This window comes from Rhinoraja longicauda, chromosome 21, assembly GCF_053455715.1.
Source record: "Rhinoraja longicauda isolate Sanriku21f chromosome 21, sRhiLon1.1, whole genome shotgun sequence".
NCBI lineage: Eukaryota > Metazoa > Chordata > Chondrichthyes > Rajiformes > Arhynchobatidae > Rhinoraja > Rhinoraja longicauda.
This window is the reverse complement of record NC_135973.1, coordinates 12,191,396-12,209,868: the sequence shown is the minus strand read 5'-3', so window position 1 is coordinate 12,209,868 and position 18,473 is coordinate 12,191,396. Positions and strand designations below refer to the sequence as shown.

Here is an 18,473-nt window from a genome sequence, read left to right as displayed (position 1 = left end):
GAACTCTGTACCTTCCTCTCTGCATTGTACAATGCACTTGAGTTTGAATTGCTTGTATCTATGTGTGGTATATCTGAGCATTGCAAAACAAAGCTTTTCACTGTATTTCCGTGCATGTGACAATAATCAACCTGCACTCAATCTTGCGCTTGGTTCGCCTAGGCCTGCTGGACCCCCTGGTTGCTGACCATTTTAACTCCCCTTCCCATACCCATCCTGAACTTTCTGTCCTGTGCCTTCTCCATTGCCAGAGTGAGGCAGGTTGCAAACTGGAGGAACAGCACTTGGGTAGCTTACAACCCAAGGTTAGTTTAGTTTAGTTTAGAGATACAGCATGGAAACGGGCCTTTTGGTGCCGACCAGCGATCCCCACACACTAATACTATCCTACACACACAAGGGACGATTTACACTTTTACCAAGCCAATTAGCTTAGCCTGTGTACGTCCTTGGATTGTGGGAGGAAACCGGAGCATCCGGGGGAAACCCAAGCAGATCACGGGGAGAACGTACAAACTCCGTACAGACAGCACCCTTCGTCAGGATCGAACCCGGGTCTCTGGCGCTCTACCGCTGCTCCACCATGCCGTACCATGTGGTATGTACATTGAATGTTCCGATTTTAGGTCTAACCTACAAACAACCTCCCCCCCCCCCCACCTTCCCAGGTGTTTAGCTGTTTCAAGCTGGATTGTGCTGCAAGAAAGCAAGGTCGAAGCAGATTCTAAAAGACATGTGAAAATGGATAAAAACTGAAAAGATAGAATTTAAGGGAGAGCCATGCTGGTGGAATGGGGAGCAGGCCCTGAGCTAACTGGGTAACTCAACCAAAGAGTGATCATAAATCCTGCCTCCTCCTTTTTTTCTGGAGCTTTCTGAGACAGCTAGCAATTGCATTTAAGATGGAAGCAAGTCTGCTGGAGTGAAATGGGATAGATCTGCTGGTGTGAGATGGGGCAGATCTGCTGGTGTGAGATGGACTGCATCTGCTGGTGTGAGATGGGATAGATCTGCTGGTGTGTAATGGGGCAACTCATAAGTTAATAGAAACACCACTCAGTCAGTGTGTCTCACACACCAGGCCTGTATTTTCCTGGAACAAACTGTTTTGTAAGAAACATAATGTGGGTCCCTCTGCTGTGAGAGTTTCAACTCCACTTTGAGGTTTTCTCAAATGTTATTGTGCAGATAAATTGTGTTATCTCGAAGGGAAGAGCAAACAGGAAAAAACATGAACAACAGTTCAGATCAAGAGATGGCTAGTGTGCGTGGGAGTGAGTGTGTGTGTACGTGTGTACGAGCATGTACGTGTGTGTACATGTGTACGAGCATGTACTGTGTGTAGGTGTGATTGTGCACATGTGTGTGTATACACATGTGCCTGAGTGCAAACACGTGCCTGCACCTGTGAGTTTATGTGTGCACCTGTGTGTGTGTGTGGGTGCATGCAACTGATCGGTATCGATAAGCTAATCCATTTAAAAATCAGAAACTTATCAGGTTTCCTCCACCTCATATCAGTTTGGGTTGCAAAAATAATTAGCAAAACAAAACGCCCAGACTATTTCTGTTTGAATCAAACTCTTGCCTCTTTTCTCCTCCAGCGTAACTCCACTATGTGTGCAGTTCAGTAAACATTGGTGAAGTTTTCCCAAAACCCACCGGCCATCTGAGAACCCATAGACTGACGATGGGTATTTGTGTGTTGTACTGACCCAGTACAGTACATTTGTCTGTATCTCCTGAAGGATTCATAGAACGAAGAACATTGAACTATACAGCACAGGAATGGACCCTGCGGCACACAATGTTTGTGCTGAGCATGATGCCAAGTGGTGGTGGAGGCAGATAAATAGAGGCATTTAAGAGACTTTTGGATAGACACCTGGATATGCAGGGAGTGGAGGGATATGGATTATGTGCAGGAAGATAAAAATTTGTCTTGGCATCATGTTCGGCACAGATATTAATAGTGCAAGGGGTCTGTACCTGTGCTGTACTGGTGGTTAAGCCACAGCTGGAGTATTGAGTACAGTCTGGTCACCTCACTACTGGAAGCATGCGTATGCACTACAGAGCAGATTCACAAGAATGTTGCCTGGGATGGAATATATTGGCTTTGAGGAGAGACTGGATGAGCTGGGTTTGTATTCCTTGGAGGGGAGGAAGCTGATGTGGGAGCTTGGTTCCACATGATGAGGGGCAGAATGGGGTGGATACTGACAAACGTTTCCCCATGGATGATACACACACCTAAATCCAGAGGGCACATAGGTATAAACCAAGGAATTAGAGGATTGAGGGGATCTGAGCAATCTTTTGTTTCATCCAGAAGGTGGTTAAAATTTGGAATACACTGCCTGATAAGGTGGTGGAGACTGGTCGTTTAGTTTAGTTTAGAGATACAGCGCGGAAACACACCCACCAAGTCCACGCCGTCCAGCGATCCCCGCACACTAACACTATCCTACACGTGCTAGGGACACTTTACAACTTTACCAACAAACCTGCATGTCTTTGGAGTGTGGGAGGAAATCGGAGCAGCTGCAGAAATCCCACGCAGGTCACGGGGAGAACGTACAAACCCCGTACAGACAGCACCCGTGGTCAGGGTCGAGCCCGGGCCTCTGGCGCTGTAAGGCAGCAACTCTACCGCTGCGCCACCATGATGCCCACAACATTATTGCTCTCACAACATTTCAAAGGTATCGGGAAGAGCACTTGAATGTTTGCATGGACTTCCAGAGGCATTTGATGGAAACAGGTTCTTAAGTTGGAGATCATGAAATTGCGGGGAAGTCCTTGACCAGCTAGGAAACCAGGAGAAGGTGCAAGTGTGCAGTGGGATTCGAGATGGGTCTTTGTAATTATTCACTCATTTATCAATAAGTTGGACAGTGGCTTTGCTAAATACACAAGGCAGCATGGCATTATAAACCATATCTCTGGATGATCATTAACATATAACATATAACATATAACAACTACAGCATGGAAACAGGCCTGTCCGGCCCTACCAGTCCACGCCGACCATTCTCCCTGACCTAGTCTCATCTACCTGCACTCAGACCATAACCCTCCAATCCCCTCCTATCCATATACCTATCCAATTTACTCTTAAATAATAAAATCGAGCCAGCCTCCACCACTTCCACCGGAAGTCCATTCCATACAGCCACAACCCTCTGAGTAAAGAAATTCCCCCTCATGTTACCCCTAAACCTTTGTCCCTCAATTCTGAAGCTATGTCCCCTTGTTGGAATCTTCCCCACTCTCAAAGGGAAAAGCCTACCCACGTCAACTCTGTCCGTCCCTCTCAAAATTTTAAAAACCTCTATCAAGTCCCCCCTCAACCTTCTACGCTCCAAAGAATAAAGACCCAACCTGTTCAACCTCTCTCTGTAGCCTAAGTGCTGAAACCCAGGCAACATTCTAGTAAATCTCCGCTGTACCCTCTCCATTTTGTCGACATCCTTCCTATAATTTGGCGACCAGAACTGCACACCATACTCCAGATTCGGCCTCACCAATGCCCTGTACAATTTCAACATTACATCCCAACTTCTATACTCGATGCTCTGATTTATAAAGGCAAGCATACAGAGTTACAGAGATGTTAATCTGAGTAGACAAAGCTGTGGCACATAAACTTAAATGGAGTCAAACAATGAGCCATCTAGCTCGGATCTCAAAAGAGGCGCAGAGGTAGCGTTCCCACGTTCGATCCTGCCTAAGGGTGCTGCCTGTACGGAGTTTGCACGTTCTCCCTGTGACCATGTGGATTTTTTTCCGGGCGCTCCGGTTTCCTCCCACATTCCAAAGACACACAGGTTTGTCGGTTAATTGGCTTATGTGTGGGATAGAACTAGTGTTTGGGTGATGGTCAGTTATCGCAGACTCGGTGAGCCGAAGGGCGGGTTTTAACTAAACTAAACCTATCAATACAAAGTCCTGGCGTGGTCACAGCAGATGTACCGAGCAGCACACTTCAGGAAGAATACATTGGTTCGCAAGGAGTGGAGGGAGGGAGTGGTCAAGGGTTAAAATGCAAGGGGAGATTACAGAAACAGGGATTAGAGTTATAGGCTGGAGCAACGGATGACATTGTTTTGGTGGCAAAATGAATCAAGGGGAATTTATACATTTAGGTCAACCAGGATCTCAATCGAGGGTGGAACGGGCTCGAGGAACGAAATGTCTACCTCCCGCTCCCATATTCTCCACCAAGTAGAACAGTTAAAAAAGTCAATGTACAAGATGCAATTAGCACATGGACGGTTAGGGCAAACCTGACACCTGCTGGTGGAATTGGATACTGCTGGTAGCTAAAGGCAGCACAAAGCCTCGTCACCATTCAGTTTATGCCACTGATCCCACAATACCAGGATTCTGCTTTGAAACAGGGAACAAGGAAACATCTATAGTATAACATAAGGACTTCATCAAGTGTGGGTGTAGGTGTCTCAGAGGCAGGGCAGTTGGCTCGGCTGTCTCACATTCCAGAGAAGCGGGTTTGTTCTTGTGAGCAATTTGCATGTTTTACTTCTTTACTTTTGGAGATGCAGCACTGAAGCAGGCCCTTCAGCCCATCGAGACCACACCGGCCATCGATCACCCATTCACACTGAATGTGAGTGTGATCAGGATTTGATATTCACAAAGACAGCAGCCAAGGTCAGGTTGAATCTGGGCCTCAGGTGCTGTGAGGCAGCAGCTCGACACTCGACAGCAGCTCGACCAGCAACACCACTGTACCGCCCATGTCCTGCCTGCAATGCTTGGGTTCCCAACAGGAGTATTGATTTCCTCCCTCATCCCAAGGACCTGCTGGGAGGTTATTCAGTTACCGACAAAATATGCAACCCCTTAGTGCGGACATGAAAAAGAAAGGGGGATTGATGGGCAAGTGGGAGAGAATTAGGGCAGGTGGGAGAGAATTGATGGGCAGGTGGGAGAGAATTAGGTGCAACAGTACAGGGAATTAAAAGGAAGCGGAATGAAGCTGATGAGTTGGTTCTTTTGTGAGCTGGCAAGGACCGACGGCTCAAATGGGTCGTCAATGTTGTTGTAGAAAGGAACAAACAATGGGCAACTAGAGCAAATGGGAATGAAGACAGACCACTGGTGCGGTTAAGAAACTGACTGAATTACAGTAGGAATAATGGACAGATGTGAAGCCAGCAAAATGTAACTAGGGGGCAACCCTGCAAGGTGTTGGGGTGGGACAAAGAGCAAGGTTATCAGAAGCAGGAGATGAGAATGGGTTCAGTACCATCCAGGTTGGAGAGAGGTGAAATGGAGCCATCTCGGTCCATGCTTGATGTTTAAGAGGTTACAGATTGAGGAGGGGCTGTGACCGAGATGGCAGCAATGAATGCTTCTGATGAATGTCGATTGAACAGTTCGAATACAGGGAGCAGAGATACGTTTGGGAGAAGATAGAATAAACATTTAGTTGAGGGTCCCACCCAATATGCATAATAAAATAGAGAGGAAGAATTTCAGTTTCAAACTGTGAATGAAGGTCGCTGACGAACTTGTTCCTGACTCTAGTACTGCCAGTCAAGATGAGCAATTCTCAGCAGATCCTACTGTGTGATGTGATATTGTCCCAGTCAATTATATCTGGCCATCCCAGCCCTACAAATAGGACAGAAGCTGATGAACATAACAATGCTGTAGTTTTGCCTGAAACCTGAACTCAAACCAGAAATTGATGGAAACACTGAGAAGGTCAGACAGCATCCGTTTCTCTCTCCATGAATGCTGCCTGACATGCTGAACATTTCCAGCACTCTCTGTTTTTACAACAGCAAAAGCAGGACTCCTCTTCAGAGAAGAGGGGATAATTTCTGCTCGAGATTGTCCATCTTGAATCTGACAGATAACCCTCCCAGAGGTTTTGGCACTATCCTTCCTGTGTTGTTGCAGGCACAATTAGACATTGGTGTTTGCTTTGCTCCCCCGCCTTAGAGATGGGGCATCTGCCCTATGCTGTGGGATCCCCAAGTTCTGAAATCCCCATTAAATGAATGGTTACCGTGAAATTTCCTCCATGCTCCATAAACAGCGGCTTGAAGAATGGTTCTGGGTCGGGAGTAATCACCCACAGCTTCCTCCACAGTCTGCAAAAGAAGGTGAAGTAGTGAGAGTTTAGTTTAGTTTAATAATAATAATAATAATGTATTACATTTATATAGCGCTTTTCATACACTCAAAGACGCTTTACAGGGATTTAAAGAACACAGGGAAGTGAATAAATAGATAAATAAGTAAACGAACAGAGAAAGGGGACAGAAGGTGAGGTGACCTTCAGTGGTTGAAGGCAGTGCTGAACAGGTGAGACTTCAGTGATGTTTTGAATGTGGTGAGTGAGGAGGAGTCTCTGACGGTTTTGGGTAGTGAGTTCCATAGGGTGGGAGCAGCGATGGAGAAAGCCCTGTCCCCCCAGGATCTGAGTTTGGTCCGGATGGGGGGGGATAGGAGATTGGCAGCAGCAGAGCGGAGGGTGCAGGTTTAGTTTATTATTGTCATGTGTACAGTGCAAAACGTGGCGCAGCGGTAGAGTTGCTGCCTTACAGCGAATGCAGCGCCGGAGACTCAGGTTCGATCCTGACTACAGGCGCCGTTTGTACGGAGTTTGTACGTTCTTCCCGTGACCTGCGTGAGTTTTCTCCGAGATCTTCAGTTTCCTCCCATACTCCAAAGACGTACAGGTATGTAGGTTAATTGACTGGGTAAATGTAAAAATTGTCCCTAGTGTGTGTAGGATAGTGTTAATGTGCGGGGATCGCTGGGCAGCGCGGACTCGGTGGGCCGAAGGGCCTGTTTCCGCGCTGTATCTCTAAAAAAAAATAATTTAAATAATTGTTTTTTTTTTATTGTTGTGCGCTATCCAGTTAGTGGAAAGACTCTACCGAGTCTTTACAGACAGCACCTGTATTCAGGATGGAACCTGGGTCTCTGGCGCTGTAAGGCAGCAACACTTCTGCTGCTCCACCGTGCTGCCCCTCCTTAGACTATACCCACTCATCTATAACTAGGGGCAATTTACACCCAGTGAGAGAGTACAAACTCCACACAGACAGCACTGGAAGTCTTTCCTCAGACTTATGTCGACCTTTCTGGTGTTTGGAGTCCTGGTACTGACACGTGTGCCGGAGGTGTGTCAATCCTCCTCTATTAAAGCAGCGAGATACTGAGCATTAATGGAATTACCAGCGCAGAAAGAGGCCGTTTAGCCTAATAGTCCATGTTTTATGCTCCCTGTGGAGTCTCCTCTCATTCTTCTCTCCTCCCCCATCACTGTTTCTGCTATTCTTTTTTTCCCTCGTGTTTACTAAGCATCCCCTTAAATCCATCCATATTATTCCCTTCAATAAGTCCGTGTCAGCCATTTCTGCATTCTGTCCATCCTCTGGGTGACAAGGTCTCTGTTGCCTGGTCCACTGGATTTATTGTGATCGTCTCACACTGGGGTGCTACTTGCCTTGCTCACACCCATAACAGGCCATATGATTAGTGTCCACGAAAAGCCTTTCATTACTTAAGGCGCCCTACTCGGTTAACATTCAGCCACTACTTGAAATTCTCTTGTGCATCTTTCCCAGTGCCTCTGCATCCTTCTTGTAACAGAGTGGCCAAAAGAGGTCACCAGATTCATTAGACTGAACCAAGTTTTCATACAAGTCGAAACTAAGTCTACTTTCTAATTCTAGAAATAGACCCTGGTGTTTGTTTCATTTTCATGTCCTTGGTAACCTGCATTGTACTTTCATCGATTTGCATATAATTTGTACTCTCCAATTGCTTTGCCATTTAAATTATAATTATCCAAATAAGGTGCAACTGGGTAAGGTCCCGACCTGAAATTATGTCTGTCCATTCCTTGCACAGATATCTGCCTGACCTGCTGAGTTCTTCCTGCACTTTGCTTTTTGCTTTAAAGGGCCAGAGCTCGCTGGATTCACCCTGCTGTTTGGTACTGCGGCCAGCGACCTTAACGTGCCTCTAGGAAGCCTCTACGTGCTTGAAGCAACTGGCAGAGTATGGGCAGTGGCTGGCCTGGAGGGGAGTGAGGCAGAGATTCCATCACGATCACCCCTGACATGGCAAATATCTTCACTCGTACCCTGATTACTTGACGACCTGCCCTTTCTTCCCACATGCCGCCCTGCTGCATGGCCAGATCCCCACTCAGTTCAGTAATTGGTCTTCAAGTCCTTGAGCTTCAGTAGGAAAGAACTGCAGATGTGGTTTAAATCAAAGGTAGGCACAAAATGCTGGGGAAACTCAGCGGGACAGGCAGCATCTCTGGAGAGAAGGAATGAGACTGAAACATCACCCATTCCCTCTCTCCAGAGATGCTGCCTGACCCGCTGAGATACTCCAGCATTTTGTGTCCACCTTGAGCTTCAGTGTTGGCTGTCTTGAAGGGTTAGCAAATGCCTTCAGGAAGTCCAGGTGAGAACATCCAAGGTATTCCTGTCCACTAATTTTGAGAAGGATTAACTCTGAGAAGGGTTAGGTCAGTTTCGTCAGGCATAAACTGAGAGATTGAGGGGGAGATGGAGTAGACGTCCACGCCATTCAATAAGGACATGCCAGATCTGACCTTTGGCATTGACTGTACTTTCCTGTCTTTTATAAGAAGATGCAGAGGTTGTGGAATTCAGACCTGGAATATCCATTGGGCTGAGACCTTGCCTACATTTGGTAGCAAGTTAATGATTTGCAGGGACTTTAATAAATGCAGGGAATGGAGGGATGTGGAACACATCCAGGCAGATGAGAATAGTTAGCCTTGGCATCATGTTCAGCATAGACAGTGTGGTCCGAAGGGCCTGTTCCTGTGCTTTACTGTTCTATGTTCTGCGTTTGAGATGCTGGTTAGAAGTGCTACACGAAGAATTGAGAAAGAGATGGGTTACCGGGATTAGCACAGTGCCCCTGTGTGGAATAAACAGCAGAATGTATTCAAGAGAGAATTAGATAGAGCTCTTAGGGCTAACAGAATCAAGGGATATGGGGATAAGGGCGGCACGGTGGCGCAGCGGTAGAGTTGCTGCTTTACAGCGAATGCAGCGCCGGAGACTCAGGTTCGATCCTGACTACGGGTGCTGCACTGTAAGGAGTTTGTACGTTCTCCCCGTGACCTGCGTGGGTTTTCTCCGAGATCTTCGGTTTCCTCCCACACTCCAAAGACGTACAGGTATGTAGGTTAATTGGCTGGGTAAATGTAAAAATTGTCCCTAGTGGGTGTAGGATAGTGTTAATGTGCGGGGATCACTGGGCGGCACGGACTTGGAGGGCCGAAAAGGCCTGTTTCCGGCTGTATATATATGATATGATATGATATGAAAGCAGGAACGGGGTACTGATTTTGGATGATCAGCCATGACCATATTGAAAGGCGGTGCTGGCTCGAAGGGGCGAATGGCCTGCTCCTGCACCTATTGTCTATGTTTCTATGTTTCTAATGAGTTGGGCTGGAGGGAGAAAATACGTTGTCGTTTCTGGGTAAAGGCTATTTGGTAGAATGGGAACTGCACTTCTGCTTTTATTTCAGAAAATGGCAACATGCAGTTTTAAAAAACGTATATATATTTACCATTTATATTACAGTAAGCTACTGTGGAACCTGGGGGATTGAGCAGATGTGACGTTCTGTTTCTCTGAGGTTGGGTGTTGCAGCTGCAAAGCGGTATTTTTAGAATCTATCAGCTCTGCTGGTAATTCTGTACTTTAACTGATGAGAATCCTCCTGAGGAAATGTGATTGAGCAAAAGCAAGAGGGTGATGGGGAGGGAGAATCCAGCACAGGGTTTCTTTGATGGATTTGCTGGCTACTGGCACTGGCTCAAGTTTAGAACTTTACTTTCCCTTAGTGCTTCTGTGGTTGATGTGGGACTTATTCTGGCAAATCCCTTCAATCCCCACTCTCATGCTATGGTCTCAAGCGCAGTAACATTGGCTTCAGTTCCCCTGGGATCAGTGAGAAACATCATTTCCAGCTTTCGATCTGAATCAATCTACCTCCCCCAGCTCGAGTATAAGCTGTGGTTCTTATTTGGGAATAGCATTATTCTGGGCTCAGAGATCCTCATTGTAAAATATCACAGCAACACCACTGTTGAATTCCTACCGGAGGGGGTAGGAAAGCTTTTAGTTCAGTTTAGGTACAGTGAAAAGCTTTTGTTGTGTGCTAACCAGTCAGCGGAAAGACTATACACGATTACAATTGAGCATAAAGGAGAGAGATGGTTGGAGTGGGCATCAGAAGGATTGAGTGATAGCTCTCGGGAGAGAGGGCATATGAGAAGAGAGCGCAATGTCAGAGAGAGAACACAGAAGGGTGCAGGAGACTTGAAGAAGGTGAATGCAGGAGAGAGAGGTTCAAATGATAGCAGGTTTGGCGAGTGTTTATTTTGTTATGCATTTTTGCAGACACAACCAGTAGATTAACAGAGAGGTATTCTGAAGCCCCGAGGAATTAGTAATGTCTGATCACGTGGTCTTCTACACTCTGATGAGGGAGGACAGTCTGCCATGGTGAAGGAGATCAATGCTTCTCTTACCTTTCACGTTTATTGATTATCATCACCGTGACAAAAACGAAGGTCACAGCCATTACCCCACACCCAATCAGTATCTGAGCATCCGGGTCAAGATCAGTTTCGCACAACTCTGTAAAGTACAACAAAAAAATCAAGTTTCTTGTGGTGCTTTTTTTGTTTACATGTTTAATGCCATTTTCTAAGGAAGCTGAAAGGCTGCCCAGGACTTGACGGCCTGTGCCTGAGCAACAAATTGTCACCATTGCCCTGGGCGACACAGTGGCACAGCGGGTAGAGTTGCTGTCTTACAGCGCCAAAGTCCCGGGTTCAATCCTCATTACTGGTACTGTCTGCATGGAGTTTGTACATTCTCCTTGTGGCTGCATGGGTTTTCTCCAGGTGCTCTGGTTTCCTCCCACATTCCAAAGACGTACAGGTTAGTAGGTTAATTGGCTTCTGTAAATTGTCCCTGGTGTGCAGGCTAGAACTGGTGTGATTGGGTGACTGCAGGTCGGCGTGGACTCAGTGGTCCGAAGGGCTTGTTTCCGTGCTGCATCTCTAAATTAAACTAAACTGCACTAAACTAAACCACATTCAAAGCATTTGACTGGGGAATGCATACAGAGAAGACAGTGGACACTGAGGCCTACTGTTATCAAACTGCCAACACATGCTCGTTGTTTGGCTTCACAGCTGAAACATAGAAACATAGAAAATAGGTGCAGGAGTGGGCCATTCGGCCCTTCGAGCCTGCACCGCCATTCAATATGATCATGGCTGATCATCCAGCTCAGTAACCTGTACCTGCCTTCTCTCCATACCCCCTGATCCCTTTAGCCACAAGGGCCACATCTAACTCCCTCTTAAATATAGCCAATGAACTGGCCTCAACTACCTTCTGTGGCAGAGAATTCCACAGACTCACCACTCTCTGTGTGAAGAAATGTTTTCTCATCTCGGTCCTAAAAGACTTCCCCCTTATCCTTAAGCTGTGACCCCTGGTTCTGGACTTCCCCAACATCGGGAACAATGCCTGCAGGGATGAGGGACTGACTTTTGAAGAGCTGAACCCGAGTGAGATTCCCAGCCTACTGGAGGTATGACTGCACAGCAGAGGACAGAGTGGGACTCTTGAGATGGCTGAACTCAGCGACCGCTAACCTTATTGATGATCGGAGAACACTGTGGAGTCAAGAAGAAACATTTAAGAGTGGAAGGGAACCGGGGAGTAAACAGTGCTACCTTTACATCATGGGAACAGCAAGGCATCCAGTGAGGTCCTTCCCTGCCCATCCCGTTCCCACCCATTCCACATCCACTAAAACATGACCCACCCCTCCGATCCCACCTCTTCCTGCTGTCTTTAAACCTTAGACTTTAGAGATACAGCGCGGAAACAGGCCCTTTGGCACCAATTTGATTTATTATTTTAGTTTAGTTTAAAGCACTATCCTGCACACAAGGGACAATTTACAATTTTACTGAAGCCAATTAACCTGCAAACTCACATGTTTCTGGAGTGTGAGAGGAAACCGGAGCACCTGGGAAAAACCCATGTGGTCACAGGGAGAACGTACATACTGCGTGCAGACAGCACCCGTAGTCAGGATGGAAACAGGATCTCTGGTGCTGTAAAGCAGCAACTTCAACGCTGTGCCAATGTGCTGTCCACGATCTCACAATCCCCAATTCGTGCTCATGCCCTCCTCACATTGTCTTAAACGTCATCCTCTACCCTGTTCCCCCACCTTCACAAATACTTCACACAGCCCCTGCACCCTCTTCCCTCACCACACCCTTCTCCCCTCACCGAATAACCCGCCCTTGGTAATTCGGTAAACGGTGGAGACCCTTTGAACAAAGGTTCAGAGTCGCTTGACACCCACCCCACTTCCCGACCTTTTGGGGCCTCTGACCTGTTCTCCACTTCACCGGGCGACTCCACTCACTCCAGGTCCCCTGATAGTCAGTGTCCAAGGCAGGCCGGCTGCGAACCTGAGCCACGTGCTCCTTGCCCCCCACCAGCTCCGAGGAGACCAGCTGGAGGAACCGCTGGTTGTTTCTTTTGTACTTGACTTTCTGGAGCTGTAGATGGAAGAGAATAGTCAATTCCTCACTCGTCACTTCCCTGGTTTAACTCATCTCCATTTGGAAATGGGCAGCTTCCTAACATTTAACTGTGGATGTGATCAACCTTGCTCAGTGGGGAGTTCCCCACTCACCTCGGAGTCAAGAGGGAGTTGCAGTACTGAGGGAGGGCCACACTGTCAGAGGGGCAGTACTGAGGGCCACACTGTCAGTGGGGCAGTACTGAGGGAGGGCCACACTGTCAGTGGTGCAGTACTGAAGGAGGGCCACACTGTCAGTGGGGCAGTACTGAGGGCCACACTGTCAGTGGGGCAGTACTGAGGGAGGGCCACACTGTCAGTGGTGCAGTACTGAGGGAGGGCCACACTGTCAGTGGGGCAGTACTGAGGAAACATGGCAAGGCTCAGCGCTGAGGATATGCTGTACTCTGGTAAGGGGTGCTCCTGTAAAGGGGCTGCTCCTTGCCTTCTGGCTGCACTTCCCACCCACCATCCTCATCTTTGGACACCCTGTGCGTAGGGAAGAGGGTGGGGCTGAAGATGTCCTGGTTGGGTTGTTCCTGGGCCTGGCCAAGCTGGCCATCCGCGAGTCACGGCGCCAGGCTGAAGTGGGCTCTGCCCGAGCCGGCTGCCCGCCCCTTTTCCAGTGTTACATCCGTGCCCAGGTGGTACTAGAGAGGGACTATGCGCTGTCTACGGGCGTCCTACAGGATCTCCGGGACCGCTGGGCACCGCGGGGGGTGGAATGTATCCTTGACAAGGATTGTAACATGATTGTTTAATACTCAGTACATTTGATATTTAAAGAATATTTGTTTTACTTTGTACTATGGTGGTGGGTTTGTTGGTATTGTTTTGTATTGTACATATTCTTGTAAATAATTGATTAAATTTATTTTTGGTTAAAAAAAAACTGTGGTAGGGGGTATTGCTGTTGGAGTGAGGTGCATGGAGTGAGGGTAATGAGGAAGCACTGGACTTCCAGTGAGGGAGTACAAATGGGGAGTGCACCATAGGGGGTATCATGCTAAAGAAACCCTGCGGTTAGAAGGATCCTCAGATCCCCGCTCCACCTTCACTCAATTATGGTTTCCAACTTGCCACCCTATATTCAGTCGAGATGCATAACGCTGAATACTGAGCTGATGATGTTGATCAAACGTACGTGGGATGGGTGAGCAGAAGCGGCAGTTGCTGGAAGCAGCCACTGGAGGGGGCTGCTCAGCTTCCTTACTCCTCCCATTTCAGCATCCCAAAGAGACCAATCGTTCAAGGCAGGGGCCAGTCCCTAGAGGCAGGGGCCAGTCTCTAGAGGCAGGGGCCATAGTCCCAAGAGGCAGGGGCCATAGTCGCTAGAGGCAGGGGCCAGTCCCTCGAAATATAGACAATAGACAATAGGTGCAGGAGTGGGCCATTCGGCCCTTCGAGCCAGCACCACCATTCAATGTGATCATGGCTGATCATTCTCAATCAGTACCCCGTTCCTGCTTTCTCCCCATACCCCCTGACTCCGCTATCCTTAAGAGCTCTATCTAGCTCTCTCTTGAATGTATTCAGAGAATTGGCCTCCACTGCCCTCTGAGGCAGAGCTGTGGCCCCTGGTTCTGGACTCCCCCAACATTGGGAACATGTTTCCTGCCTCTAACATGTCCAACCCCTTAATAATCTTATACGTTTTGATAAGATCCCCTCTCATCCTTCTAAATTCCAGTGTATATAAACCCAGTCGCTCCAGTCTTTCAACATATGACAGTCCCGCCATTCCGGGAATTAACCTAGTAAACCTACGCTGCACGCCCTCAATAGCAAGAATATCCTTCCTCAAATTTGGAGACCAAAACTGCACACAGTACTCCAGGTGCAGTCTCACTCGGGCCCTGTACAACTGCAGAAGGACCTCTTTGCTCCTATACTCAACTCCTCTCGTTATGAATGCCAACATTCCATTGGCTTTCTTCACTGCCTGCTGTACCTGCATGCTTCCTTTCAGTGACTGATGCACTAAGACACCCAGATCACGTTGTACGTCCCCTTTTCCTAACTTGACACCATTCAAATAATAATCTGCCTTCCTATTCTTACCACCAAAGTGGATAACCTCACACTTATCCACATTAAACTGCATCTGCCATGCATCCGCCCACTCACACAACCTGTCCAAGTCACCCTGCAACCTCATAGCATCTTCCTCACAGTTCACACTGCCACCTAGCTTTGTATCATCGGCAAATTTGCCGATCATCGGCAAATATGGACCGATGCCTTGGGGTAGGGGCCGATCCCTCGAGGTAAAGACCAATTCCTCGAGATAAAGGCCAATCTCTTGAGGCAGAGACCAATCCCTTGAAGTAGGGATCAATCCCTGAGGATAGGAGGATCAACCCTTGAGAAAGGGACCGATCCATCAAGATAAGGACTGAACCCTCAAGATAAGGACCGATCTCTCAGAGGAGGGGCTGATCCCTCGAAGTGAAGACCAATCCCTCAAGAACGGGGGGGGGGGGGGGGGCAACCCTTGAGAAATGGAGCAATCCCTCAAGGTAAGGACCAATCCTTCAGGGTAGGGCCTGATGTCTCACGGCAGGGGCTGATCTCAGGGCAGGGGCTGATCTCAGGGTAGGGCCTGATCCCTCAAGGAAGGGACCGAACCCTCCGGGCCACTCGGGACCTCCAAAAGCAGCCGCCGCTGCTCTCACAGCACATTGCTGTCTACAATCCATTTGTCTCACACCATCTGTCTTTTCATCTCTAGTTAGTCCTCCAACGCTTGCTTTACAACTCAAGGCCATGAGTTCATGTCAGAATTAGAACCACAAGAAGGGGAATTCTCAAGACTCAGATCAGTATCATCTTTCGTTCCATCGACAGCTCCCCACCATATCAAGTCCGATCTCCATATTCATCCCACTTTGGCTTTCCTTTTAGCTGTCCCTTTTCAAGATGGGAGGAAAGCATGGTCACACCTTTAGTTTGACATGGACCAAGCCCCAGATCTGGGAACAGGAGGGCAGAATGAAGAATACCTGAAGCCACCACCAGAGGGAGCTGCAGGAAGACAGTCAGCCTCAAGGCTCATCAACATGGGATCGTCAAGTGTTCCAGCACATACATGGCCAGTCCACGCTCACCCCATGTCCTGCTCTCTCCCCATACCCTATTAAAAGGTTACCCCATCTGCCCTGCTTCCAATGCCAGTATCCCTCTTCAATCCATCTTTTGTCAGAGGGTGGTGAATCTGTGGAATTCTTTGCCACCGAATGCTGTGGAGGCCAAGTCAGTTGGATATTTTGAAGGCAGAGATAGATAGATTTTTGATTAGTACAGGTGTCAGAGGTTACAGGAAGAAGACAGGAGAATGGCGTTAGGAGAGAGATATAGGTCAACCATGATTGAATGGCGGAGTAGACTTGATGGGCCGAATGGCCAAATTTCTATTCCTATCACGTATGACCTTATGACTTAAATAAGGAGCCAAAAACTGTGCACGATATTCCAGGTCGGGTCTCATCAATGCCCTGCAGAGTTGCAGCAAGACTTCCCTGCTTTTAAACTCCATTCTATTCACAATAAAGGCCAATATTCCATAGGCCTCACTAGTTTACTGCACCTGAAAGCTATTTGCTTAATAATAGGGGTTCCTGTGTTTTCCCAATGGCAGATATCTGGCCAATTGCCCCACAGTTTCCTGTCTTCCTCCTTTTTTTCAACAAGGTCATGTGGTTTTCTAATTCACTGGGATCATTCCAGATCAAGAGAACACTGTAAGATCCCAACTAATGCATCCATTACCTCTGTCTGAAGAAGGGTCTCGACCCGAAACGTCACCCATTCCTTCTCTCCCGAGATGCTGCCTGACCTGCTGAGTTACTCCAGCATTTTGTGAATAAATCGATTTGTACCAGCATCTGCAGTTATTTTCTTATCTTACATTACCTCTGCATACTCTCTTTTAAGTACCGAAGCCATCATTAGTTTGCCCAGTACTTTTCCTCTGGTGATGATAGTTGTTTTAGGATCTACCCTTCCTTTTGTCCTGATTATTCTAACGTACTCTACCATGAGAAGTGCTGCAATTTATGCTATTGTATATCTCTGTTATTTCTTCCATTCCCATCACAAATTCCCCAGGCATTCTCTGATGGATGGACATTTACCTTGGCTACCTTCCATCTTGTTATAAACTTGGAGAAGCTCTGTCTGTCTTTTTATTCTCTTCTGGTTTATCCTCATAATCCATTGGCTTTGTCTTTTTTTTATAGCCATCTTTTGTTCCACAGGGATGCAAAGCAGCCACATGTTGCAAAGGAATAAAGTAAATGTAATCCCATTCTCTCCTCACTCCCCCGGCCCCTCCCCAATCTGTGAGAGTTAGCATTGGCGGCAACATGCTTCAGTGAAAGCCACTATCTAAGAAAATGTAAATCATTTAAAGTCACCTGTGAAAGTTATCACAAAATGCTGGAGTATTTCTCCAGCGGGTCAGGCAGGCAGCATCTTGGAGAGAAGGAATGGGTGACGTTTCGGGTCGAGACCCTTCGTCAGACTGTTGTGAAAGTTATTGTCTTGTCGTATTGTACCCCAATGACCTTCATTGTCTGTGGAAATATTCCGCAGTTAAAGTCACTCTGGAACAGTACTCATGTGGCTGTCAATATATACAACCCGTTATCTGATGACGTTGTATCTCTACACTGTAGTGTCTGTGGAACCGTACTCCACTAAGAGTCGCTTTCTATGGTACCTGTTCCCTATAACAGGTATAACAGAGCTTTATTTGTCGTTCGGTACCGAAGTACCGAACGAAACTACATAGCAGTCGTAGAAAAAAAAAGAACACAAGACACATAACCCCAACACAAACGTCCATCACAGTGACTCCAAACACCCCCTCACTGTGATGGAGGCAACAAAACTTCCACTCTCTTCCCCACGCCCACGGACAGACAGCTCGTGGCTGTAGAATTCTGCTGCATTAACATGCAGTGCGTGTGGAAGAAGGAGGGTCTCAACCCGAAACGTCACCTATTCCTTTTCTCCAGAGACGCTGCCTGACCCGCTGAGTTACTCCAGCATTTGTGTCTATTATCAGCGCATGTGGAACCCTTATTCTGCGGAGAATTGTGTCTATGGAGCCATACTCCAGAGAGAATCACTGTTTGCAGTTGGTTAGTAGAACTGTCATCCATTATGAATTGTGAGACTGTGGCACACTGGTGTAATGGCCAGAAGCTCTGGAAGATTAAACCTTATCATTAACTGTCAGAAAAGATTAGACTACAGTCCTACCTCCCAGTTATCTTGTGTCCTCTGGTATCTCAGCTCGTACTCAAATTTCTGAATGTAATTAGTCTCGTAGGCCATCTGCCAAGTGAAGTTGTACGTCTCACAGGGCGGTGTGTGTGAGACGTTAAGACTGAACGGCGCAATAGGTTTAACTGGGGGAGAGAAAAGTTTCAATTAAAAGTTTGAATTATAACACATGGAGGCATCAATACTCCAGCTCACAGGTTCCCCTTAAGTTCAGCTGCAAGGAGGATGGTGGGAAGGTGGGTGGACCTACAGTATATGGTTGAGTGGAGTGTAACTAATTGTTAAGACTAACAGTGGTTATGCAAAATCCGAGAAGTTAAGTTGGAAAGAAGAATAGGAAGTGCTTTCCCCACAGAGCTTTCCCCACAAAGTTCAGGACCTTTCACCGTCCGGCACGGCCTGGAACGTGGCAACTTCAGCAGCCTGACCGCGGGTGAAGACAGCAGGGGAAGAGAAAAGACATTCTGGCCTTCCATCACAGTGAGGAGGTGACTGGAGGAGACTCACTGTGATGGATGTT

The 18,473-nt window shown here is 47.5% G+C and overlaps 1 protein-coding gene across 1 annotated transcript in view; it reads right to left on the bottom strand.

Annotated features, from left to right (window-relative positions):
* The window catches only part of LOC144604244 (interleukin-21 receptor-like), a 41,463-nt gene that overhangs the window by 5,921 nt on the left and 17,069 nt on the right, over positions 1-18,473 (bottom strand). The window contains exons 5-8 of the mRNA XM_078418466.1: positions 17,930-18,078; positions 12,473-12,641; positions 10,578-10,686; positions 6,041-6,125 (exon numbers count right to left, since the gene is read on the bottom strand). Coding sequence (XP_078274592.1) covers positions 6,041-6,125; positions 10,578-10,686; positions 12,473-12,641; positions 17,930-18,078 — 512 coding nt within the window. The remainder of the gene's footprint in view (positions 1-6,040; positions 6,126-10,577; positions 10,687-12,472; positions 12,642-17,929; positions 18,079-18,473) is intronic.